The sequence below is a fragment of the Protomyctophum parallelum genome (genome assembly GCF_964188405.1).
Source record: "Protomyctophum parallelum genome assembly, chromosome: 15".
Classification (NCBI taxonomy): Eukaryota; Metazoa; Chordata; class Actinopteri; order Myctophiformes; family Myctophidae; genus Protomyctophum; species Protomyctophum parallelum.
In genome coordinates, this window is record NC_139710.1 from 51,189,671 (window position 1) to 51,217,170 (window position 27,500).

At 38.7% G+C, this 27,500-nt stretch overlaps 1 protein-coding gene across 4 annotated transcripts in view; it reads right to left on the reverse strand.

Moving 5' to 3' along the window:
* Positions 1-11,099: 11,099 nt before the first annotated feature.
* Positions 11,100-27,500, reverse strand: part of ogdha (oxoglutarate dehydrogenase a) — a 62,394-nt gene continuing 45,993 nt past the window's right edge. For all 4 annotated transcript variants that reach the window (XM_083783267.1, XM_083783270.1, XM_083783269.1 and 1 more), the window contains 9 exons: positions 26,634-26,784; positions 24,725-24,852; positions 23,581-23,759; positions 22,751-22,822; positions 22,025-22,150; positions 21,705-21,777; positions 13,965-14,128; positions 13,592-13,746; positions 11,100-12,616 (listed from right to left, as the gene is read on the reverse strand). In XM_083783267.1, coding sequence (XP_083639393.1) covers positions 12,496-12,616; positions 13,592-13,746; positions 13,965-14,128; positions 21,705-21,777; positions 22,025-22,150; positions 22,751-22,822; positions 23,581-23,759; positions 24,725-24,852; positions 26,634-26,784 — 1,169 coding nt within the window. In that variant the 3' untranslated portion in view covers positions 11,100-12,495. The remainder of the gene's footprint in view (positions 12,617-13,591; positions 13,747-13,964; positions 14,129-21,704; positions 21,778-22,024; positions 22,151-22,750; positions 22,823-23,580; positions 23,760-24,724; positions 24,853-26,633; positions 26,785-27,500) is intronic.

Below are 27,500 nucleotides of genomic sequence, written 5' to 3' on the forward strand. Positions count from 1 at the left end.
ACAGAGATCTTATTTACACATAGCTCTCCTCGGCTCAGGACAGAGATCTTATTTACATATAGCTCTCCTCGGCTCAGGACAGAGATCATTTCTGTCCTTATTTACATATAGCTCTCCTCGGCTCAGGACAGAGATCAGCAATGAAGTAAAGTCGTTTTACTACACGGCTCCAACAAAGAGCAACTTAATTCAGAACCTGTATATCCAGTTATTTTGGGGGTATAAAAAAAAAAGAAGTTGAAGGATACAATTGTCTGATAATGACATAACGTGCATGTTCACATCATGTATACTTTACCAATACTGAAAACCATTTTTCAAATATTACATTTTGTAACATTCTGGACAAATTTTGTGCACAGACGTCTCTATAGTGCCCACCTATCCTGTTACCATCCCCAGGACCAAGCGCCCGACCTGGGGTGAAAGAGACTGCCACCCCCCCCCCCCTACCTTCAGTATCTATGGAACTCACACTCCCGCCTAACCCACATCAAAGCAGCCCCCACCCTACCTTATTTTAAACCATGCCCTCAAAAGCCACATCTTCTGCAGTGGATCTCAAATCAAGCTAATAATGTAGATCTATAATATTTTCACTATATTTATCTGTGGAGCCGAGTCAAACTAAACCAAATATACCTCAACTCCTACAGCTCCTTATCAGGGTGTGTGTGTGTGTGTGTGTGTGTGTGTGTGTGATTATTTGGGGGGGTCAAGGGGTGCCAAGAACAGAACACTAACACTAACGAAAAACAAGAAAACGTTTGTAACGAACGCTCCTCTCAACCGGCTGGTCTCATTCATAACATTACATTACATAACATTGGGTGTCTCTAAAGATTCTATTACCTGCTTCCTGGTCATGTGACCTGAGTAACCAGTGCACGGCAGCAGCGTGTGTGGCAATCAATCAGGACTAGGTCCTCTATGACTCATGTATGACTAGTCTTCTACATTTCATGAGCTTTCACTAGTCAGGTTTCACCTGACAAAAAAAGTACAAAGACAACTTAAGAGCGAACAGAGATAATAAAAAAAAAAAAAACAATATATTAATAACGATAATGCCAATTTAGAAACAGATGTATACCCTATCATTTCTTCTGTCTCCATCTTGGAAAGAAGGGCTCCTAAGGGTCTTCCATCAGTCAATCACCAGAATCAGTCTACCAACCATGACAGCAGCAGTCAAAATGAAATATGTATTGTTACCAACGGTTCCCACGCCATGTGCACCACAGGTCAGGAGCTTATCTGCTGTTTCCTTTAGTGTGTGACACAACTTGATGTACAATATACAGCCCGTGGACATGACACTAGTCTGTCACAAGGATTTAGCCCCAATCCGAGCCTTGATGCTGAGAGCCAAGCAGGGTAGGCTCTGTGGCGGATTGAACCCTCGACCTTCCAATCCAATCTCAGCGTGGACGCTTTTAACCACAAGGCCGGCGAGCTTTAAGTACAGCCTTGGGCAAAAAGGGAAGATCTACTCCGTAAGTGTTATCGACTTGCTTCCAAAACCTTTCAATTGCAGCAGCACCACCAGCAGTCCCAAAGAGCATGGATTTAAGGTGCCCTCAACACCCATCTATTTGTAGTTTTAAGTCTTCTTTTGTACTCTAAATTGTTTGTTTTTCTTCATTCTTTTGACTTATAACTAATACAATTATATTAAATAGCTGCAAGCAGCTATAAGATCATCATACATCACATTCATCATCACATTCCGTGCTCATACGGGCAGACATACAAACAGACTTTGACGTCGTCAAAAAAGGCCAAAAAGTGGATTGAGCAACAATCAACAATTTACAATTTAGACATTTAGCAGACGCTCTTAATCCAGAGCGACATTAAGCAAGAACAAAAAGCATGGCAATACATTATAAATCATATACATACAAAGTAGTTATCATGAATCATACGTCAGCTAAGAATGTAACAGTGGAATATCTATAAAATGAAACTATGCATATATATACTACGTTATATAGTTCTATGTTTACATAAAAATGCTAAAGAAAAGTCTACTGCCATCTAAGTCTATATAAAATGCTGTCTAAGTTACATAAGTTGAGCCTTTGCATACGCCTGTAGGAGGCGGAAAGTGCTAAGATGGAGTCTGAAGAGGTGCGTTTTCAGACTGCGGTGGAACACTGGGAGTGAATCTGTAGTTCTGACTGCAACGGGAAGTGCATTCCATAGTTTTGGAGCCAGAAGGGAGAAGAGTTTGGGACGTGTGGAGCGTTTTTAGTGAGGGTACTTGCAGCTTCCCTGCGTCGGCTGATCTGAACACTCGGGAGGGTTTGTAAGGTGCGATCAGACTTGCAAGAACATTTGGTTGCTTTGAATGCCAGCATCAGAGTTTTGTACTGTGTTGTATTGTGCGGGCAGCGACCGGCAGCCAATGGAGGGAGCGGAGAAAGGGAGTGACATGTGAGAAGTTTGGCTGGTTGGAGAGGCTTAAGTGCGCATGCCGGTACGCCAGTAAGGAGGGAGTAACAATAGTCAAGTTTTGACATGACTGATGTCTGTATAAGGAGTTGACTCCTGGGTGAGGAATGGTCTAATTCGTCGTATGTTATAGACTAGACTAGAGTGTAAACCTACAGGATCGAGTGACAGCTGTAATCTGTGCTTTGAACCAGAGTTGACTGTCCAGGACAACACCAAGGTTCCTGGCTGTTGGGACAGACTTTACCAGGGCGTTGTCTACGGATGGGGCAGGACTTAGCTGGGAAGAAGAGAAGTCTTGTCTGGGTTCAGCTTTAGGTGGTTAGAAGACATCCACTGTGAGATGTCAGAATAGAATGAGGGGTCTACGCCCTTTAGGCTTGACCCCTAATAATAATAATAATAATATGCATTTGATGGGCGGGAACCCCTTTTTGATGTTTTAAGCATCATGTTGTACTTTATCTGTTGAAAAATAGCAGATCTACAAGCTACGAGCTTGTAGGTCTGCTTTGTTTTTGTAGAATGGTCCTCATGCAGGTTCTCCTCCCAGTGCCATGATGACAGAGGGACGCTACAGACAGCAGTGTGTCCTCATGATGACAGAGGGACGCTACAGACAGCAGTGTGTCCTCATGATGACAGAGGGACGCTACAGACAGCAGTGTGTCCTCAGCTCTTAATGGGTTAAACGTTGAAGAATGTGAATAGTGGACACTACTGTTGGTCATCCCCCAAATCTTACCTCTCTCTAAGTACTGTACTGGTAATAGTGCAGAGTCAGACACATGACAGTACTGTACTGTACTGTACTTACTACAGTACTGTACTGGTAATAGTGCAGAGTCAGACACATGACAGTACTGTACTGTACTGTACTTACTACAGTACTGTACTGGTAATAGTGCAGAGTCACACACATGACAGTACTGTACTGTACTGTACTGTACTGTACTGTACTTACTACAGTACTGTACTGGTAATAGTGCAGAGTCACACACATGACAGTACTGTACTGTACTGTACTGTACTTACTACTGTACTGTACTGGTAACAGTGCAGAGTCAGACACATGACAGTACTGTACTGTACTGTACTTACTACAGTACTGTACTGGTAATAGTGCAGAGTCAGACACATTACAGTACTGTACTGGTAATAGTGCAGAGTCAGACACATGACAGTACTGTACTGGTAATAGTGCAGAGTCAGACACATGACAGTACTGTACTGTACTGTACTGTACTGGTAACAGGAGGATAATTCCCCGGCAATTTATGCAATTCTTGGTATACAGCAATTATACTGGTAATGTAGTGTAAACAACACAGCATCTCCCTCTCTCTCACACTCTCTTTAGTCTCCCTCCCTCTATCCCTCCCCTCCCCTCCCCTCCCCTCCCCTCCCCTCCCCTCCCCTCCCCTCCCCTCCCCTCCCCCTTTCTCTAAAGGCCTATTCATACTCCAGTTTTAGGTGATAAGGTGACCAGCGAAAACTATAACATGACGTCACGCCGCGGTGGTAACTAAACACAACTCTGTTTTTACTAATCACCGTGGTTAGTAAAAACAGAGAGATGTACGTGTTTGTGTGGGCGGTGAGTCGCTTATTACCACCACGGCGTGACATCATGTTGTAGTTTTCGGTGGTCACCTTATCACCTAAAACTGGAGTATGATTATGAATAGGCCTTAATTAAGTCGCTTGCTGATCAACGTCTGTTTCTGAACTCAGATCAGAGCCTTGTGCCTGAAATGAAAACTGTTAAAGGATCCTGTGTGGGTTTTTTTTGCGGTTTCATGTGTTCCTCGTTCCAGTTACGCAGTACAATCCTCAATGTAACGCGATACTGTGTTGAGTTGCCACTAGTATACAGACTGCAGCGTTGTCTGAATGTCTGAACTGACTTGAGACAAGATCCTCTGCAGGGTTGAGTTTTAGGCTGGACTGAGTGTAAAATCACCTTAAAAGGAAAAAAGAAGGACTCACTTCTATTCGGTGACTCAGCACATTCTAACTGGTTGTGTGCGTGTTGTTGGTGTGTGTGTGTGTGTGTGTGTGTGTGTGTGTGTGTGTGTGTGTGTGTGTGTGTGTGTGTGTGTGTGTGTGTGAGAGAGAGAGAGAGAGAGAGAGAGAGAGAGAGGGGGTTCAAAAGAGAGACAGAAAGAGAGGGATAACACAATGGCATACTGTGTAGGTGAGTAAGTGAGTGAGTGAGTGTGCGTGTGTGTGTGTGTGCGTGTGTGTGTGTGTGTGTGTGTGTGCGTGCGTGTGTTGTGTCCAGGCAATAAAACATCAGCCAATCATATAACCTGCTTCCACAACAAACTATGCAAACTGATTCATACAAACTACATACTTTACTAACAATACTGTACCAGTACTGGATCTGTTTAAAAATGCATTGCACGAGTACTGTCTATTTGAGTAGTGTCTGTTTCTCTGTTTCTCTATACCCGTGCCCCATAGACAAAGACACTTTACTGTCTATTTGAGTAGTGTCTATTTCTCTGTTTCTCTATACCCGTGCCCCATAGACAAAGACACTTTACTGTCTATTTGAGTAGTGTCTATTTCTCTGTTTCTCTATACCCGTGCCCCATATACAAAGACACTTTACTGTCTATTTGAGTAGTGTCTGTTTCTCTGTTTCTCTATACCCGTGCCCCATAGACAAAGACACTTTACTGTCTATTTGAGTAGTGTCTATTTCTCTGTTTCTCTATACCCGTGCCCCATAGACAAAGACACTTTACTGTCTATTTGAGTAGTGTCTATTTCTCTGTTTCTCTATACCCGTGCCCCATAGACAAAGACACTTTACTGTCTATTTGAGTAGTGTCTATTTCTCTGTTTCTCTATACCCGTGCCCCATAGACAAAGACACTTTACTGTCTATTTGAGTAGTGTCTATTTCTCTGTTTCTCTATACCCGTGCCCCATAGACAAAGACACTTTACTGTCTATTTGAGTAGTGTCTATTTCTCTGTTTCTCTATACCCGTGCCCCATATACAAAGACACTTGAAACTGCTTTCCCCATTTTCCCTCACTGTATATTGTATCTTTTCCCTTTTTTGCTTCCCATATGATGAATTCCTGTTCTGTACTTTAGCTACATAGAAATGTCTATTTGTATGTCTCTAAATGTCTGTATGTCTTTAAATGTTTTGATGAATTGAACAATGTGGACCCTGTTGTAAACAATTCAGTCAGACAACTCAAGGAGGATGTAATATATATTTATTGAATATAAGATAATCAATGCAATATATTTATTTATGGTTTGGCGATGTATTGGATCTGCTTTTAGGTACTCAGGTCAAGCGCATCAGTCCCAACCATAGGGACTCTGAATCCCCCGTACCTAAACAGTAGATCCAAAACGACAGGTGGTAGCTGGGGTGGAGGTGGGTGAGCACTTTGTATACAGCAGCACGCAGTATACAAAAAAGCAGCAGCAGCAGAATTGAGCGCAGGATGTATGACAGCAGCACGCTGATACAACAGCAGTAAGCAAGCAGAATGAGCGCAAGTTGTATGACAGCAGCACGCTGATACAACGGCAGTAGGCTAAAGCAAGCAGAGTTGAGCGCAGGTTGTATGACAACAGCACGTTGATACAACAGCAGTGTAAGCAAGCAAGAAGGCAGAGGACTGCAACCCCTCTGGTTCAAGTAGCCGGTATGAGAGATTGGGTGAGCGTGTGATTGGCTGAGTGAATCATGTGGATGAGAGCTTGATGCTGCGGTGGCCCAATTAACGGCCGGCGCGCTGACTGAGGTTCCCTGACTGAACTTGCTCTGCGCATGTCTACGACAGGCGCAAATGCTCATGTGTAATGCTTAATTGGGTCGTCCACTCACAGTTGACAGTCTTTGTATTGAGTTTGTGCTTAAAATGTACTGTAAATTCTACAAACTGTTAATAAATATTTCAATCAATCAAAAAAACTTGTGTAGGCCTATGGAGAACTGTGTGTTCACTGATTGTTTGCTAATTGTCTCTCCTGCACTGCTGGTGGCATTAGGAAGGGAAGGGGCCGAGTGCTGTGCAGGGGAGGGGGGTTACTTCTTATGCTTTGAGTATTTGTCATGCTTATTTATATTTGTTTAATGGTAACACATCTTTAGTATGTTTAGGTTACTTTTATACAAGGGATTCTTTATGGCAGTATTTATTTATACGTATTTATTGAGAAGAAAGGTTGCTAATTGCTCTGTGTCCTGTGGTAGGATCCACCCCTATTTAGTTGGTTGTGGCAACCCATTCTGACCGGGCACCCATTTTGGTGTCGGCATCATGTTATGCTTTAGCTATTTAAAAATAGCAGATCTACAAGCTCATATCGCGCCACCGAGTGGCGCAATACGAGCTTGTTGGTCTGCTATTTTTTGAAAAATCGAAGAACGACTGACATTTTTAGAATCTGATCTCAGGTCAGAATGGGTTCATCAGACCAGTGTGTGTCCAGCGGAAACCTCGTATGAAACTGATCTCAGGTCAGAATGGGTTAACACGGGTAACAGTCCTGAGGGGGAGCGACAGGGCCTTGTGGGATCAAGGTTTAACCTGAAGAGAGTTCTCATCCTATTTGGTCTTGTTCAATTGTGTTTGCCTAAGTATTTGTATTGTTGGTCTATTGTTGGCCAGTATTTAGTCTGTTTGAAAACTGTCTGGAGGTTGGTGGAGGAGTTTGGGGAAAATAAAAGCCCTTAACGACTGTTCTTGGAGCCTTGGCCGTTCGGGCAACTTCACACTATGCAATTGCCAAGATGTGTCAAATTACACCTGAGATATGAGACATGATTATTATTAATGTAATTTCGCCCCTTGATTATGACATTGACCAAATGGCTAATAAATTCCGCTTAATAGCCTCGTGGATGTGTATCCCATAGCCTTGACCCGAGGGATGGTCAGTCTGAGATGATCATTTCACAAAGAAATACAGTAGTTAGTTGTGATCGATTAATTAAAAAATATATTCTGGAATTGAGGCCCTTCGTCCGCTGCCATTGTGCACAAGTAATATGATGCCAGTCGGCTCAGTACTTTAGCCACGGACGGCAGGCTAGACTTCAGGATGAAATGACTGAGGGGGTCAGTTGACAGTTTTATAATAGAAAAACAATATGTACATATTTAAAACTTAAACTGAGCGGGCAGAATTAGCAACTGAGGGTGGACAGGACAGGCACACACATACACAGGAGTGAAAAAACATACAGAGGGAATCATAGGAGTCACGTAGGGTTGTCATGGTCAGCTACGCAGAATGTAATGTAAAGCCATCTGTGGTGTATAGTGTACTCCAGTGGTGTGCACAGACATTTAGAGGGGCAGGTGCTCAAGTAAAAAAGGGCACCTTGTGCAGCGCATTTTGGTGCTTTAGCTATTGAAAAATAGCAGATCTACAAGCTCATAGCGCGCCACCGAGTGGCGCGCTACGAGCTTGTAGGTCTGCTATTTATTTTTTAATCGAAGAACCACTGACATAGAAACATAGCTTTAGATTGTGGGGGGCCTAAATAATATAATAGAAGCGGTTTTTTTATCAAGATTTGATCAATGTCGCCGCATGGTCCACACACTACAAATTATTATTATTATTATTTTTTTATAATATATATATATATATATATATTTTTTAGCACATTGCCAAAAGGGCTCTAGCACCCCCTAGTTTCTATCTGTGCACGCCACTAGTGTACTCTATACACAAAATGGAGTTGTTGCCTGTTTACACATTATGGGTGAAGAAATGTTTTGTAGCCAACTACTTTGGCTTCCATATATCACTGGAGGTGTCATAAAGTAGCTTTATTTGACTTTTTACTCCACTAAAATGATTTGGAAACTTAGTGTTATGAATTGTCCATCTATGTACATCTAAGTAAGTCTGTGTACTTGAACTTGAGATAGTGTTTAGGTACTTGTGATAGTACAGCTTGCATTGTAGGCTACTTGATAGATACTGTATACGAGAGGCAGATGTCACCAGTGAGGTTCAGCCTTGTCATTATCATGTAAGTGTTTATGTCACATATCTTGTGTCACTATGATCCAGCACTCGTTGCTGTCCGGAGGAAACCTCAGAACTCCATTGTTGAGGTTTTTGATTTTTTCCCCATAAATCAGTGCTATTGAACACCCTTTACGTCTGTGTGTCGTTTCGAAAATATTGAACCAATGGAAAGTAGTAAAAAATACATTGGACAAAACCTCTTAACTCCTTTGGAATTGGACCCTCAAAGTGTCTGCTAAAACAGCTAACTCCACCACCTTTCTCCTTCTCATGCAAGTAATTGACAATATCTAATGTCACAACACCAACTTCGATGAGGCAGCTATTGCATCGTTTAGAAAATATAAGGTTTTATTATTTTCCTTATTTTTTAATTTCCTGAAAAATGAACATTTTGGAGCCATGAGGTTTCCTGCGGACAGCAGAGATATTATTCCCTGTAATAAAGGTTGTGAACCTATAGCGTAATAGCCTACTGTCTCCGTGTGGCGTTATGGTTCTCCCGGCCCGTCGCCGTACCAAAGAAAAGAACCGTCACACACCACCCAGCATGCCCACATTACCAGCCCGTCAGAGCCACACCCAGGGTCCTATAGATCTCACAACACTTTGGCCCCATTTACATTGGCAGCCAAATCCAGCCTGAATCAGATCTGAGCCACATCCAGATTGGAATCTGATTTGTTTAAATGAGTCATGTGACTCATTTAAACCAATCGGATTTCAATCTCGATGTGGCTCAGGTCTGATTAAGGCTAGATTTGTCTGCCAGTGTAAATGGGGCCTCAGTAACTATAGTAATTTGGATTATTACAAAACGTCAGATCTACAAGCTCACAACATTGTGATGTGACACGTTGTGAGCTTGTATAGATCGGCTATTTTGAAATTATTTCTAAAACTTGTGAAAGGAATATTTGAACATTCTGAATGAGTGATGACAAATAGCCTACATTTGTATTTTTAGTCAAGTTAATTTTCAAATTCGAATACAAGACTTTCACGTGCAATGAAGTAGGCTATGTATTTTCTACCTTGTGGTATTGATACTTTTACTTGCGTAAAAATGACGAGTACTTCTTTCACCACTAGTTTACGGGTCATGTGATGTCATACTGTGTCATAGTGGTCGCGTCACGTGCGTCACTGTTAGTGTCATGTGTCACTCACTCACTCGTCATGTCATGCGTGCACTACGCTCTAACTAAGTACCACTTGCATTGTGAGCTTGTAAATCGGCTATTATTGGTGGAGAGATTTGTTGTAGAGGGGAAAAACCGGAAAAACGGAGGGGAAAATATAGATCCTCGGGGGAATCCCGGTCAATGAAGTGAACAGGGTTTATATAACAATGCACCAACAATGTTCCACCAGATTCAGAATCATTTTTATTGCCATAGTCTGGGCCTTAAATCGTCATCTAGATTCTAACTGCCCTGGCTACATGCACACACACACACACACACACACACACACACACACACAATCTAGGCTACTTAATTGCTCTTTCCACACTACCGTCATACAATTAACCCCCCAAAGCAGTAGCCTAAGCCTATATTTTCATCACTACTTTTATAGTTGAATCCATGCTTAATTTTTATGTTAAGTTGTTGATTAATTTACTCAATGCCTAAGTATTCCCACCATTTGATAGAGATGGGTTTACATTGTTTAGTGTTAGCTTCTGTTCATTGTTCAATACTGTTTTGTACCCCACCCCCATTTCTTTGCTCTGTAGGCCTATTTGATTGACTACAGTCAAACGTTGCATAGTTGTAAAGTAGCTTTGAAAAAGTCTTTATAAACAAATTGTGGAACACTGCCTTGAAGTATAAATAAAGTTACCATCACATGTGCCTCCTACATCCTCCATGGACCATGGTAGACTCTTCTGGTTGATGGAGGTTCTACATATGGAGTGCTCCCTCTGCTGTGTGGATTTGTTATAGCATGTGGTAGAGTTAACGATTGAATTGGACACCTCAATTAATTGAAATGGAACCTGTTTAGGGAAGGGAATCGGATGGCATTTTTTACATGACATAATTATATTTACATAACATACATTACATAACTGTACGTAGATAATAGCTATACAATGTATGTATCAGTAAATTTAAGTATTGTGAAAATAGCCGATCTACAGGTTGTGAGCTTGTTTAGCCTTTTTCTTATATCAGACAATTTCGACCAATGTTTATCCTTGAAAGAAAGTCCATAAATGGTCACGTTAGCATCAACTGGGAACCCCCTGGTGGTCACGACCCACAGACAGGTGTATAGAACACCATGCCGTCCGTCTTTAGAAAAAGGACAGTGAGGTGAACATATATTATAGCCTATAGAATGTTAGTCTTTATAGGGCATAGAACTTTGTTATATACAGTACTGTATGACAATATGCTGTTTATAGGACATCGTTATGTGGAGGGTAATATTTAATAGCACATTGTTATGTATAGTAGGACAATAGCTTATCTTTATAGTGTACTAACTATATGTCACGAAAAGACGGGAAGTTCTCTAGTTAATCTTTATTGAATGAAGTAAAATAAAACGATGCAGAGATTCAGTCCCCTTTTATGAAAATAAATAAATCATTTTTTTCCCCCTCCTCACAGACATCCCCAAAACAAGTTGATTTCCTGTCCTGTTGTGTTTAAAAGCTGTCCATTTTTCTTTTTTTCTTCTTCTCCTCCTTTCTCCTTCACCATCTTACTACAAAAGACAACCAGACCACAACCTCAGAACAATTTTGGCACAACGGGACAAACCGAAAGACAGACATGATGAAGCAGAGACCAGGAGCCCCTTTGGGAAGCCCTCGGTAACAGAGAGTCCCCAAAGGGACAAACAGAAAGACAGACATGATGAAGCAGAGACGAGGAGCCCCTTTCAGAAGCCCTCGGTAACAGAGAGTCCCCAAAGGGACAAACAGAAAGACAGACATGATGAAGCAGAGAGCCCTCGGTAACAGAGCGTCCCCAAAGAGGCTAAAGAGACGAGGAGAGTCAGCAGTGCATTTTGGTGGAGCTCCTTGTCAACAACAACCAGTGGCACCACACAGATCAAACCAACCGAAACAAGACTGTGCCGCCGGTCATTGTGTGTTTAAATAAAGGGTCACCCCCAGGTTTCAAACTTTGCAAACTTTGTAATTGAATTTTGAACGAACCCACACGTGGTTCAAATGCGATTCATTTCTTTTAGCTGCTTTCAGAATTTGCATTATGGAGAAATTAAAACATCTGACACATTCCTTCCTTCCTTCGGCACCAGTTTCCTCAAAAGACAGCTGCAACATGCAAACAGGTTCCCAATCATCATAACAATGCTATTTTACAGAAAAATAGGTCCCCCCCGCCCCCCCCCCCCCCAAAAGCGGACTAATAACTGCCGGAAAATAAATAAGTGTTTCTTTTTTACTTTAACGAGTGCTTTCTTTTTAACTGACAGAAAATGAAACACCTGCTATGATGTCTCTATTGGAGACGCGAGGGCGTTTCTAAAATAAAAATATGTATATATATATATATATATATATATGTATTAAAAAACTAATTAAAGAATAGGAAGGATGGGGGAGAACAGAGGAGATAGGACAGGAATCCTGGTAAAAGGAGGACAAATTGATAGACCCCCCCCCCCTCCAGTGTGTGTGTGTGTGTGTGTGTGTGGACGGACAGGGATAATTGGATCTTCGATATTGCAATAACTCTTCAGTTGGATTCATTTTAGCCAATAGGACTTGGGTTTTTGTCATCATGATGATATATAAAACAGTGAATTCAGATGGATCTCAGAACAGCCATCCCATAATATTCACCATCATCCACAGGGCCTCATTTTAATAGCAGAAAAAACAAAAACAAAAACATTTGAAACCACACCCTCATTATCGTTGGATTACAGAGTAATACATAGTATATATATGCACTTGTTATGAGTACAATGGAGTCACTATGTAGTACGCTGTAGCAGTACAGTGTGTTGGAGGCTGATAGGGAGTTACTGCTGGTCTTTGAAAGCCTCCAGGTCAAAGGCCGTGTCCAGGAGACGGGTCAACTCGGTCAGATGAGCTTTCTTGTTTCCTGTAGCAGGAGCTGCAGCTGGTCCACGACCAGCGTACCTGGAGACAGACACACACACACGTTATTATCAGCTGGTCCACGACCAGCGTACCTGGAGACAGACACACACACACACGTTATTATCAGCTGGTCCACGACCAGCGTACCTGGAGACAGACACACACACACGTTAAGCTGCAGCTGGTCCACGACCAGCGTACCTGGAGACAGACACACACACACGTTATTATCAGCTGGTCCACGACCAGCGTACCTGGAGACAGACACACACACACGTTAAGCTGCAGCTGGTCCACGACCAGCGTACCTGGAGACAGACACACACACACGTTATTATCAGCTGGTCCACGACCAGCGTACCTGGAGACAGACACACACACGTTATTATGGATCCCACCGCAGCTCTAGGCAAACACCCGCTAGGATTGGCCAGCAGTTGCTGTGATTGACAGTTCTCGTTTTTGCAACTAGCCTAAACCTGACCCTTAAGCCAGAAACCTGACCTCAGTAAAACTAGGCCTAAACCTAATACTATACCTAAACTAGAGGTGCTCCCATCCCGGGTTTTTAGGGACTGATCCCTCTAACCTAAGCAGCCAATCAGACGGGTCTATCCTTTTTTTTTTTTTTTAAGATATTTTTTTGCGGCTTACGCCTTTTATTGATTTTTGAAGGGACAGACAGTAGGCTGACAGGAAACGGGAGAGAGATGGGGGGATGACATGCAGTAAAGGCCGTGTCGGGTCCGGGAGTCGAACCCGCGGCACACTGCGACTGGATTACCAGTCCGGTGCCCAGACCGTTACGCTACGGCCTGGGCCAGACGGGTCTATCCTAGATTCATAATCACACATCATGGATGGACAGATGAATCCATGGAGCAGTTCCCTGTAGGCCAGGTGTAGCTAATCAGTGCTGCAGTGTAAAGCTGCGCTTAATGGTACACTGCAGCTAGATAGAAAACACATTCCCATAGAATAAATATATATGGTTAATGCTAAAACCACACTCACCAGACTGGTTTGGCGCGTTCGATGGTGGTCCTCATGCGAGGCTTGACATAGTCGTAGTAACCCTGGTTCTTGTGCTCCTCCTGGCACCAGACCAGATCTGCACCGGGGTACTTGTCGGACTCTTCCTTCACCAAGTCGAACGGGAATGGAGACAACTTGGAGACAAGGGGAACAGACAAATTAAACTTTTTACTACGAAGGACTCATTAACTGAGCATTGAAAAAGACACAGGACTTTAAGACTAAAGCCCTTTTCTTGAAGAATAGATAATACCAGACCACTTCAATCACTGCCGTTATGGTTCATGAATCAACGTTAATAAATCCATCCATCCCTCTGTCTATCCGATTAGCAGTTTGTCTCTCTCCCTACCTGTTCAATCCGTGTGATAGCCACAGTATCTTCCATTCCTTTGATCTTTCGCTCTTTGGTCAGTTCATAATAAATCTTTCCGGTACAGAAGATGAGTCTCTTCACGCCAGCAGGATTCTGACTGGGCAGACCAGCATCTGGAATCACCCTCAGGAAGTTAGTTCCTGCAGGACACAAGACAAGAGGACAGGAGAGTACAGAGTTGATTGTTAATACTATGGTCAAAGTCTTTAGTACATTAGTACATTGAAAACATTATTATTATTATTATAGTTACCAGGCCCCATCACATCAAAGTCTTTAGTACATTATTAAACATTATTATTATTATTATAGTTACCAGGCCCCATCACATCAAAGTCTTTAGTACATTATTAAACATTATTATTATTATTATAGTTACCAGGCCCCATCACATCAAAGTCTTTAGTACATTATAAACATTATTATTATTATTATAGTTACCAGGCCCCATCACATCAAAGTCTTTAGTACATTATAAACATTATTATTATTATTATAGTTACCAGGCCCCATCACATCAAAGTCTTTAGTACATTATAAACATTATTATTATTATTATAGTTACCAGGCCCCATCACATCAAAGTCTTTAGTACATTATTAAACATTATTATTATTATTATAGTTACCAGGCCCCATCACATCAAAGTCTTTAGTACATTATTAAACATTATTATTATTATTATAGTTACCAGGCCCCATCACATCAAAGTCTTTAGTACATTATAAACATTATTATTATTATTATAGTTACCAGGCCCCATCACATCAAAGTCTTTAGTACATTATAAACATTATTATTATTATTATAGTTACCAGGCCCCATCACATCAAAGTCTTTAGTACATTATAAACATTATTATTATTATTATTATAGTTACCAGGCCCCATCACATCAAAGTCTTTAGTACATTATAAACATTATTATTATTATTATAGTTACCAGGCCCCATCACATCAAAGTCTTTAGTACATTATAAACATTATTATTATTATTATTATAGTTACCAGGCCCCATCACATCAAAGTCTTTAGTACATTATTAAACATTATTATTATTATTATAGTTACCAGGCCCCATCACATCAAAGTCTTTAGTACATATAATAAACATTATTATTATTATTATAGTTACCAGGCCCCATCACATCAAAGTCTTTAGTACATTATTAAACATTATTATTATTATTATAGTTACCAGGCCCCATCACATCAAAGTCTTTAGTACATTATAAACATTATTATTATTATTATAGTTACCAGGCCCCATCACATCAAAGTCTTTAGTACATTATAAACATTATTATTATTATTATTATAGTTACCAGGCCCCATCACATCAAAGTCTTTAGTACATTATTAAACATTATTATTATTATTATAGTTACCAGGCCCCATCACATCAAAGTCTTTAGTACATTATTAAACATTATTATTATTATTATAGTTACCAGGCCCCATCACATCAAAGTCTTTAGTACATTATTAAACATTATTATTATTATTATAGTTACCAGGCCCCATCACATCAAAGTCTTTAGTACATTATTAAACATTATTATTATTATTATAGTTACCAGGCCCCATCACATCAAAGTCTTTAGTACATTATAAACATTATTATTATTATTATAGTTACCAGGCCCCATCACATCAAAGTCTTTAGTACATTATTAAACATTATTATTATTATTATAGTTACCAGGCCCCATCACATCAAAGTCTTTAGTACATTAGTACATTATAAACATTATTATTATTATTATAGTTACCAGGCCCCATCACATCAAAGTCTTTAGTACATTATTAAACATTATTATTATTATTATAGTTACCAGGCCCCATCACATCAAAGTCTTTAGTACATTATAAACATTATTATTATTATTATAGTTACCAGGCCCCATCACATCAAAGTCTTTAGTACATTATTAAACATTATTATTATTATTATAGTTACCAGGCCCCATCACATCAAAGTCTTTAGTACATTATAAACATTATTATTATTATTATTATAGTTACCAGGCCCCATCACATCAAAGTCTTTAGTACATTATTAAACATTATTATTATTATTATAGTTACCAGGCCCCATCACATCAAAGTCTTTAGTACATTATTAAACATTATTATTATTATTATAGTTACCAGGCCCCATCACATCAAAGTCTTTAGTACATTATAAACATTATTATTATTATTATTATAGTTACCAGGCCCCATCACATCAAAGTCTTTAGTACATTATAAACATTATTATTATTATTATTATAGTTACCAGGCCCCATCACATCAAAGTCTTTAGTACATTATTAAACATTATTATTATTATTATAGTTACCAGGCCCCATCACATCAAAGTCTTTAGTACATTATAAACATTATTATTATTATTATAGTTACCAGGCCCCATCACATCAAAGTCTTTAGTACATTATAAACATTATTATTATTATTATAGTTACCAGGCCCCATCACATCAAAGTCTTTAGTACATTATAAACATTATTATTATTATTATAGTTACCAGGCCCCATCACATCAAAGTCTTTAGTACATTATTAAACATTATTATTATTATTATAGTTACCAGGCCCCATCACATCAAAGTCTTTAGTACATTATAAACATTATTATTATTATTATTATAGTTACCAGGCCCCATCACATCAAAGTCTTTAGTACATTATAAACATTATTATTATTATTATTATAGTTACCAGGCCCCATCACATCAAAGTCTTTAGTACATTATTAAACATTATTATTATTATTATAGTTACCAGGCCCCATCACATCAAAGTCTTTAGTACATTATAAACATTATTATTATTATTATAGTTACCAGGCCCCATCACATCAAAGTCTTTAGTACATTATAAACATTATTATTATTATTATAGTTACCAGGCCCCATCACATCAAAGTCTTTAGTACATTATAAACATTATTATTATTATTATAGTTACCAGGCCCCATCACATCAAAGTCTTTAGTACATTATTAAACATTATTATTATTATTATAGTTACCAGGCCCCATCACATCAAAGTCTTTAGTACATTATAAACATTATTATTATTATTATTATAGTTACCAGGCCCCATCACATCAAAGTCTTTAGTACATTATAAACATTATTATTATTATTATAGTTACCAGGCCCCATCACATCAAAGTCTTTAGTACATTATTAAACATTATTATTATTATTATAGTTACCAGGCCCCATCACATCAAAGTCTTTAGTACATTATAAACATTATTATTATTATTATTATAGTTACCAGGCCCCATCACATCAAAGTCTTTAGTACATTATAAACATTATTATTATTATTATAGTTACCAGGCCCCATCACATCAAAGTCTTTAGTACATATAATAAACATTATTATTATTATTATAGTTACCAGGCCCCATCACATCAAAGTCTTTAGTACATTATAAACATTATTATTATTATTATAGTTACCAGGCCCCATCACATCAAAGTCTTTAGTACATTATTAAACATTATTATTATTATTATAGTTACCAGGCCCCATCACATCAAAGTCTTTAGTACATTATTAAACATTATTATTATTATTATAGTTACCAGGCCCCATCACATCAAAGTCTTTAGTACATTATAAACATTATTATTATTATTATAGTTACCAGGCCCCATCACATCAAAGTCTTTAGTACATTATTAAACATTATTATTATTATTATAGTTACCAGGCCCCATCACATCAAAGTCTTTAGTACATTATAAACATTATTATTATTATTATTATAGTTACCAGGCCCCATCACATCAAAGTCTTTAGTACATTATAAACATTATTATTATTATTATAGTTACCAGGCCCCATCACATCAAAGTCTTTAGTACATTATAAACATTATTATTATTATTATAGTTACCAGGCCCCATCACATCAAAGTCTTTAGTACATTATTAAACATTATTATTATTATTATAGTTACCAGGCCCCATCACATCAAAGTCTTTAGTACATTATAAACATTATTATTATTATTATTATAGTTACCAGGCCCCATCACATCAAAGTCTTTAGTACATTATAAACATTATTATTATTATTATTATAGTTACCAGGCCCCATCACATCAAAGTCTTTAGTACATTATTAAACATTATTATTATTATTATAGTTACCAGGCCCCATCACATCAAAGTCTTTAGTACATTATAAACATTATTATTATTATTATAGTTACCAGGCCCCATCACATCAAAGTCTTTAGTACATTATAAACATTATTATTATTATTATAGTTACCAGGCCCCATCACATCAAAGTCTTTAGTACATTATAAACATTATTATTATTATTATAGTTACCAGGCCCCATCACATCAAAGTCTTTAGTACATTATTAAACATTATTATTATTATTATAGTTACCAGGCCCCATCACATCAAAGTCTTTAGTACATTATAAACATTATTATTATTATTATTATAGTTACCAGGCCCCATCACATCAAAGTCTTTAGTACATTATAAACATTATTATTATTATTATTATAGTTACCAGGCCCCATCACATCAAAGTCTTTAGTACATTATTAAACATTATTATTATTATTATAGTTACCAGGCCCCATCACATCAAAGTCTTTAGTACATTATAAACATTATTATTATTATTATAGTTACCAGGCCCCATCACATCAAAGTCTTTAGTACATTATAAACATTATTATTATTATTATAGTTACCAGGCCCCATCACATCAAAGTCTTTAGTACATTAGTACATTATAAACATTATTATTATTATTATAGTTACCAGGCCCCATCACATCAAAGTCTTTAGTACATTATTAAACATTATTATTATTATTATAGTTACCAGGCCCCATCACATCAAAGTCTTTAGTACATTATAAACATTATTATTATTATTATTATAGTTACCAGGCCCCATCACATCAAAGTCTTTAGTACATTATAAACATTATTATTATTATTATAGTTACCAGGCCCCATCACATCAAAGTCTTTAGTACATTATTAAACATTATTATTATTATTATAGTTACCAGGCCCCATCACATCAAAGTCTTTAGTACATTATAAACATTATTATTATTATTATTATAGTTACCAGGCCCCATCACATCAAAGTCTTTAGTACATTATAAACATTATTATTATTATTATAGTTACCAGGCCCCATCACATCAAAGTCTTTAGTACATTATAAACATTATTATTATTATTATAGTTACCAGGCCCCATCACATCAAAGTCTTTAGTACATTATAAACATTATTATTATTATTATAGTTACCAGGCCCCATCACATCAAAGTCTTTAGTACATATAATAAACATTATTATTATTATTATAGTTACCAGGCCCCATCACATCAAAGTCTTTAGTACATTATAAACATTATTATTATTATTATAGTTACCAGGCCCCATCACATCAAAGTCTTTAGTACATTATTAAACATTATTATTATTATTATAGTTACCAGGCCCCATCACATCAAAGTCTTTAGTACATTATTAAACATTATTATTATTATTATAGTTACCAGGCCCCATCACATCAAAGTCTTTAGTACATTATAAACATTATTATTATTATTATAGTTACCAGGCCCCATCACATCAAAGTCTTTAGTACATTATTAAACATTATTATTATTATTATAGTTACCAGGCCCCATCACATCAAAGTCTTTAGTACATTATTAAACATTATTATTATTATTATAGTTACCAGGCCCCATCACATCAAAGTCTTTAGTACATTATAAACATTATTATTATTATTATTATAGTTACCAGGCCCCATCACATCAAAGTCTTTAGTACATTATTAAACATTATTATTATTATTATAGTTACCAGGCCCCATCACATCAAAGTCTTTAGTACATTATAAACATTATTATTATTATTATTATAGTTACCAGGCCCCATCACATCAAAGTCTTTAGTACATTATAAACATTATTATTATTATTATAGTTACCAGGCCCCATCACATCAAAGTCTTTAGTACATTATAAACATTATTATTATTATTATAGTTACCAGGCCCCATCACATCAAAGTCTTTAGTACATTATAAACATTATTATTATTATTATTATAGTTACCAGGCCCCATCACATCAAAGTCTTTAGTACATTATAAACATTATTATTATTATTATAGTTACCAGGCCCCATCACATCAAAGTCTTTAGTACATTATAAACATTATTATTATTATTATAGTTACCAGGCCCCATCACATCAAAGTCTTTAGTACATTATAAACATTATTATTATTATTATAGTTACCAGGCCCCATCACATCAAAGTCTTTAGTACATTATAAACATTATTATTATTATTATTATAGTTACCAGGCCCCATCACATCAAAGTCTTTAGTACATTATTAAACATTATTATTATTATTATAGTTACCAGGCCCCATCACATCAAAGTCTTTAGTACATTATTAAACATTATTATTATTATTATAGTTACCAGGCCCCATCACATCAAAGTCTTTAGTACATTATTAAACATTATTATTATTATTATAGTTACCAGGCCCCATCACATCAAAGTCTTTAGTACATTATTAAACATTATTATTATTATTATAGTTACCAGGCCCCATCACATCAAAGTCTTTAGTACATTATAAACATTATTATTATTATTATTATAGTTACCAGGCCCCATCACATCAAAGTCTTTAGTACATTATAAACATTATTATTATTATTATTATAGTTACCAGGCCCCATCACATCAAAGTCTTTAGTACATATAATAAACATTATTATTATTATTATAGTTACCAGGCCCCATCACATCAAAGTCTTTAGTACATTATTAAACATTATTATTATTATTATAGTTACCAGGCCCCATCACATCAAAGTCTTTAGTACATATAATAAACATTATTATTATTATTATAGTTACCAGGCCCCATCACATCAAAGTCTTTAGTACATTATTAAACATTATTATTATTATTATAGTTACCAGGCCCCATCACATCAAAGTCTTTAGTACATTATTAAACATTATTATTATTATTATAGTTACCAGGCCCCATCACATCAAAGTCTTTAGTACATTATTAAACATTATTATTATTATTATAGTTACCAGGCCCCATCACATCAAAGTCTTTAGTACATATAATAAACATTATTATTATTATTATAGTTACCAGGCCCCATCACATCAAAGTCTTTAGTACATTATTAAACATTATTATTATTATTATAGTTACCAGGCCCCATCACATCAAAGTCTTTAGTACATTATTAAACATTATTATTATTATTATAGTTACCAGGCCCCATCACATCAAAGTCTTTAGTACATTATTAAACATTATTATTATTATTATTATAGTTACCAGGCCCCATCACATCAAAGTCTTTAGTACATTATAAACATTATTATTATTATTATAGTTACCAGGCCCCATCACATCAAAGTCTTTAGTACATTAAAACATTATTATTATTATTATAGTTACCAGGCCCCATCACATCAAAGTCTTTAGTACATTATAAACATTATTATTATTATTATAGTTACCAGGCCCCATCACATCAAAGTCTTTAGTACATTATAAACATTATTATTATTATTATTATAGTTACCAGGCCCCATCACATCAAAGTCTTTAGTACATTATAAACATTATTATTATTATTATAGTTACCAGGCCCCATCACATCAAAGCTGGACCTTGCCTCTGGGTGACGCAGCAATGATTTGGGAGTGAAGACAATCAGCTAGAAAGAGAGAGACAGAACAGAGACTTCATTAGAATACATTTTTTTTAAGGGACCAAGACCGAAGGAAATGTGGATGGAAGCCTAGCTACTAACTGTCCTTTAGCTACTAACTGTCCTTTAGCTACTAACTGTCCTTTAGCTACTAACTGTCCTTTAGCTACTAACTGTCCTTTAGCTACTAACTGTCCTTTTGTGTTGTTCAAGCAACCATGTCCTCTACGATGTGTGTGTGTGAGAGACTCACCGGTTTCCTGAAAGGGGCCACGATTTGTCTTCTGATGACGTGGAAAAAGTTTCCAGGATTGGAGCAGTTCACAACGATCCAGTTGCAATCATGCAACTGACGAACTGCAAAGTCTTCTGTTATGACCTGCGCACGCACACACACACACACACACACACACACACACACACACACACACACACACACACACACACACACACACACACACACACACACACACACACACACACACACACACACACACACACACACACACACACACACACACACACACACACACACACAGTAAACAGTTTAAGGGTTTTCAGTGCTCGACTGTACAGTGCAGTTATTAAAAAGCAGATAGACAGGCAATCATATAACTGTTTAACAGTTAAAGGTATATTCAGTGATTTCACTTAATTAAAATATCACTTATTTTTTTGTTTTGTTGTGATAATCCTCCCTACTATAGAGTGTGCTGACCATATAAGGAGTTCCTCCCTGTCCCCAGTTAACCCCTGGGGGTCAAAAAACCTTAGGTTTCGTTTTTGACTCTCTATCCTGATTGGACGAAAGGCTGGGTCCCACAGCCAAAAACGAAACCTAAGGTTTTTTGAGTGAAATCACTGAATATACCTTTAAGAGAAAGACAACATGTGTCAAACTCTGTGTGTGTGTGTGTGTGTGTGTGTGTGTGTGTGTGTGTGTGTGTGTGTGTGTGTGTGTGTGTGTGTCTGTCCCTACCGGCATGACATCAGGGTCATCTGCACACATCTGCAGGAATCTCTCTGGACGGGCAGAAGAATGCTCGGGTCCCTGAACATAAACCATCAATTACTTACACAATTAATCAATTACATACATTTATCAAGATCAGCAAGTGTGTTATTTTATTTGTAACACTATAAGATGTTATTAGTGTTCACCTATACCAATTAATAGCTGTTCTTTTGCACACGTTAGTCGGTGTTTATCTAGAAACCAATACTTTTACTAATCAATAACTGTTCTTTTGAAAACAGATAATATCAGAGTAAAAACAAATACAACTGTTCCTTTTAACACTGTTGGATGTGATAAGTCTGATTTAGGACCTCTTTAAATGACACGATACTGACTTAACTACGCTGCTATTTTCAGCCTTTTGTGCCCCCTTTAATTTTCCATTCTTTACTTCTATTCTCTTTTTACTCCTTGAACTGCAAACGTGAAAGCCAGCATAAATAAGAGTTTCGTGACAATAAAGTTGATTGATTATTGATGATAAATGGTGCATTTATATAGCGCCTTTATCCAAGGCGCTTTACAGAGATTGTGCATTACATTCACCCATTCACACACACATTCATACACCGATGGCAGCGGAAACCATGCAAGGCACCAACTAGCACATCGGGAGCAATTAGGGGTTCAGTGTCTTGCTCAAGGACACTTCGACAGTAACTCTGGGGGAGCCCGGGTTCGAACTGGCAACCTTACGGTTGCCATCCAGGCACTCTACCCCTGAGCCACCGCCGCCCCGTGTGAGTGTGTGTGTGTGTGTGTGTGTGTGTGTGTGTGGTTGTGCACGTTACCATGCCCTCCATGCCGTGCGGCAGCAGCAGGACTATCCCGTTCTGGCGGACCCACTTGGCCTGTCCAGGACAGATGAACTGGTCGATGATGCACTGGGCAGTGTTGTGGAAGTCCCCGAACTGGGCCTCCCACAGGACCAGTGCGTTGGGACTGGCCATGGCAAAACCCAGCTCAAATCCTACACACACACACACACACACACACACACACACAAGAACATGAGGATTATCATTGTTATTACATACACATAAATGTGAATGGGCTCTATGCACACACTTGGGCCCCTTCCCTACTTCCATCACAGGTGTTACCGCTGATACTAATGAAGGCTCAGTTCCATTCTGGTCAAACAGAGCCAGGGCGCTATTGGGCACGTTTGGCTTACTGGTAAACACTGTTAACCAGCGCACAGGTCTGTAACTCTGAGATTTCACAAATGGTTCCATTTCCATCTCAGAGTTATGGGGGGGTCCTTGAAATGAAAAAGTCTGAAAACCATTGATTGTACACTAAATGGAACAGAGCCTTAATAATGAAACTGTCAGGATGTAATAGACATTTTTAGAATCTGATCTCAGGTCAGAATTGAGAACTTTACTGTTTTGAGTTTTTTTTGTTTTGTTTTTTGTCTTCTTCCTTTTCTTATTATTATTATATTATTATTAATATAATAATAATTATTATTATTATTATTATTATTACATAGGCCAAATCTAAGCCCTGCTTAGATTTATCTTTCTCAGAATCTATGGCCAGAACTTTATAGTTTATTTCCATTTTTATTCATTCTTTCTGTAATCTAAATCTGACACTATACTCTGCTTAGTGTATTCTGAATCTTGCTCAAACAAGGGTAGGCGCAATAAGCCTCGGCGTCAGCCTTCACCTTTTCGGTACCACTAGTAACACTAGTGGAAATTCATGTATGTACTGTACGTCTGTATGTACTCCTTTTATTGACCGAAATAAAATCTATCTATCTATCTATCTAGAATGGGTTAATAATGAAACTGTCAGGATGTAATAGACATTTTTAGAATCTGATCTCAGGTCAGAATGGGTTAATAATGAAACTGTCAGGATGTAATAGACATTTTTAGAATGTGATCTCAGGTCAGAATGGGTCAAAGTGTGTTTACTAACCCAGCACGCCGTACTCGGACAGAGAGCTGTTGCAGACGGTGTAAGGAGCCTGGTTAGCAGAGAGGTGGTTCATGGGGATACAGGTTCTCTTGTCAACGTTCTGGTCATGAAGAACATGATGACGATGACTAGAGAGAGAGACACAGACAGGCATGGGGAGAGAGAGAGAGAGAGAGACACAGACAGGCATGGGGAGAGAGAGAGAGAGAGAGAGAGACACAGACAGGCATGGGGAGAGAGAGAGAGAGAGAGAGAGAGAGAGACAGACAGGCATGGGGAGAGAGAGAGAGAGAGAGAGAGAGAGAGAGAGACACAGACAGGCATGGGGAGAGAGAGAGAGAGAGAGAGACACAGACAGGCATGGGGAGAGAGAGAGAGAGAGAGAGAGACACAGACAGGCATGGGGAGAGAGAGAGAGAGAGAGAGAGAGAGACACAGACAGGCATGGGGAGAGAGAGAGAGAGAGAGAGAGAGAGAGAGAGAGAGACACAGACAGGCATGGGGAGAGAGAGAGAGAGAGAGAGAGACACAGACAGGCATGGGGAGAGAGAGAGAGAGAGAGAGAGAGACACAGACAGGCATGGGGAGAGAGAGAGAGAGAGAGAGAGAGAGAGAGAGAGAGAGAGACACAGACAGGCATGGGGAGAGAGAGAGAGAGAGACACAGACAGGCATGGGGAGAGAGAGAGAGAGAGAGAGAGAGAGACACACAGACAGGCATGGGGAGAGAGAGAGAGAGAGAGAGAGAGAGAGAGAGAGAGAGAGAGAGACACAGACAGGCATGGGGAGAGAGAGAGAGAGAGAGAGAGAGACACAGACAGGCATGGGGGGAGAGAGAGAGAGAGACACAGACAGGCATGAGGAGAGAGAGAGAGAGAGAGAGAGACACAGACAGGCATGGGGAGAGAGAGAGAGAGAGAGAGAGAGAGACACAGACAGGCATGGGGAGAGAGAGAGAGAGACCTTGTAAAATAATAGGCAGGCAGGATCTGAGATAATGCAATAGTATTTATCACAATTTATTTTTTTATCGACTGAATACTTTATTAGTCAGAAATGTAAACAACACGTGGTATAGTAAGACATTAAAGGAGAGTTTCGCACAAGCTTTTTTCTTACCGTATATGAAGACACGTATCTGTTCGTCATTGACAAAAATAAAAACATGCCAAGCGTTCCATACCAAATTTACCGTCCGCGTGGATCAACTGCTAGAACTCTTAATCAATGGCGCTATTTGTTTTAGTTTTAGTTTACATCTGTTGTAGATGATATGACAGGTTAGTCCATGCAGTGTTGTTGCTGCACTATTCCTGTTCTACGTGGGCTGACGTTAAGACCCCTCCTACGCTTTTCTTAAAGGACCAGCGCCCTATGTTATTTTCTTTAATCAATTATTATATTATCAACACGGTTAGGAAGAAATTCCCCTTTAAGGCTAAAAGAAAAACACTAAAAAAGTCCTGGGGACTTGTTTCCAGAATCCTCAACATAGAATAAATAAAAATACAATACATATCAACAAATACAAAGGAGAAAAATGACAAAACGCAGAAAATAGCAGATGCTCAAGCTCAAGCGCATCACTTTGTGTGTGTGTGTGTGTGTGTGTGTGTGTGATTACATGAAGGGATGCACATGGAAATTAACCCATTCTGAACGGGAACCCATTTTGGTGTCAGCATCATGTTATGCTTTAGCTATTTAAAAAATAGCAGACCTACAAGCTCATATCGCGCCACCGAGTGGCGCGATACGAGCTTGTAGGTCTGCTATTTTTTGAAAAATCGAAGAACGACTGACATTTTTAGAATCTGATCTCAGGTCAGAATGGGTTTAATCAGACCAGTGTGTGTCCAGTGGAAACCTCGTATGAATCTGATCTCAGGTCAGAATGGGTTAAAGGGTACCTGAAGGTTCCTCTCTCCACGTCCTGTCCAGACAGTCGGACGTGGATCCCTTCCTGCAGCAAAGATCCGAAGGCCATGTATTCCCCCAGAGCCCAGTCCACGGTCCTGTTCTTCACCATGTCCGCACGGCCCTTAAGGATACGGCTCAGACCTCACACGCACACACGCACACACACACACACACACACACACACACACACACACACACACTACCAGTAAGACGGGATCCGCACGGAATTCCGACGGAGCGTTAGTCCGACCGGTACACTCAAGAGAATCATGTCCCCACTACCACCCTTAGATCTGCATATGTTGATCTGACTCATCAAACCCTGTACACTCAAGACATGCTCCTTATATGGTCAGTGTAGAGTTCACCCCCCCCATGCCAAAGCGCCAGCGCTCGCCCAGCAGTCTTCCATCGACGAGGCGGATGCGTGCCCTAAAGGGCGTAGTTTGTGTGATGGCGGCGACGTCACCATTATGATGAAGAGTCACTGTCCTATCCTGGTGACGTCACCATTATGATGAAGAGTCACTGTCCTATCCTGGTGACGTCACCATTATGATGAAGAGTCACTGTCCTATCCTGGTGACGTCACCATTATGATGAAGAGTCACTGTCCTATCCTGGTGACGTCATCATTATGATGAAGAGTCACTGTCCTATCCTGGTGACGTCACCATTATGATGAAGAGTCACTGTCCTATCCTGGTGACGTCATCATTATGATGAAGAGTCACTGTCCTATCCTGGTGACGTCACCATTATGATGAAGAGTCACTGTCCTATCCGTGGCATCTATATTGGTCCGTTTTATTGATGCACTATAATGCCATTTATTTAATGAAACACTGCCCCCTGGT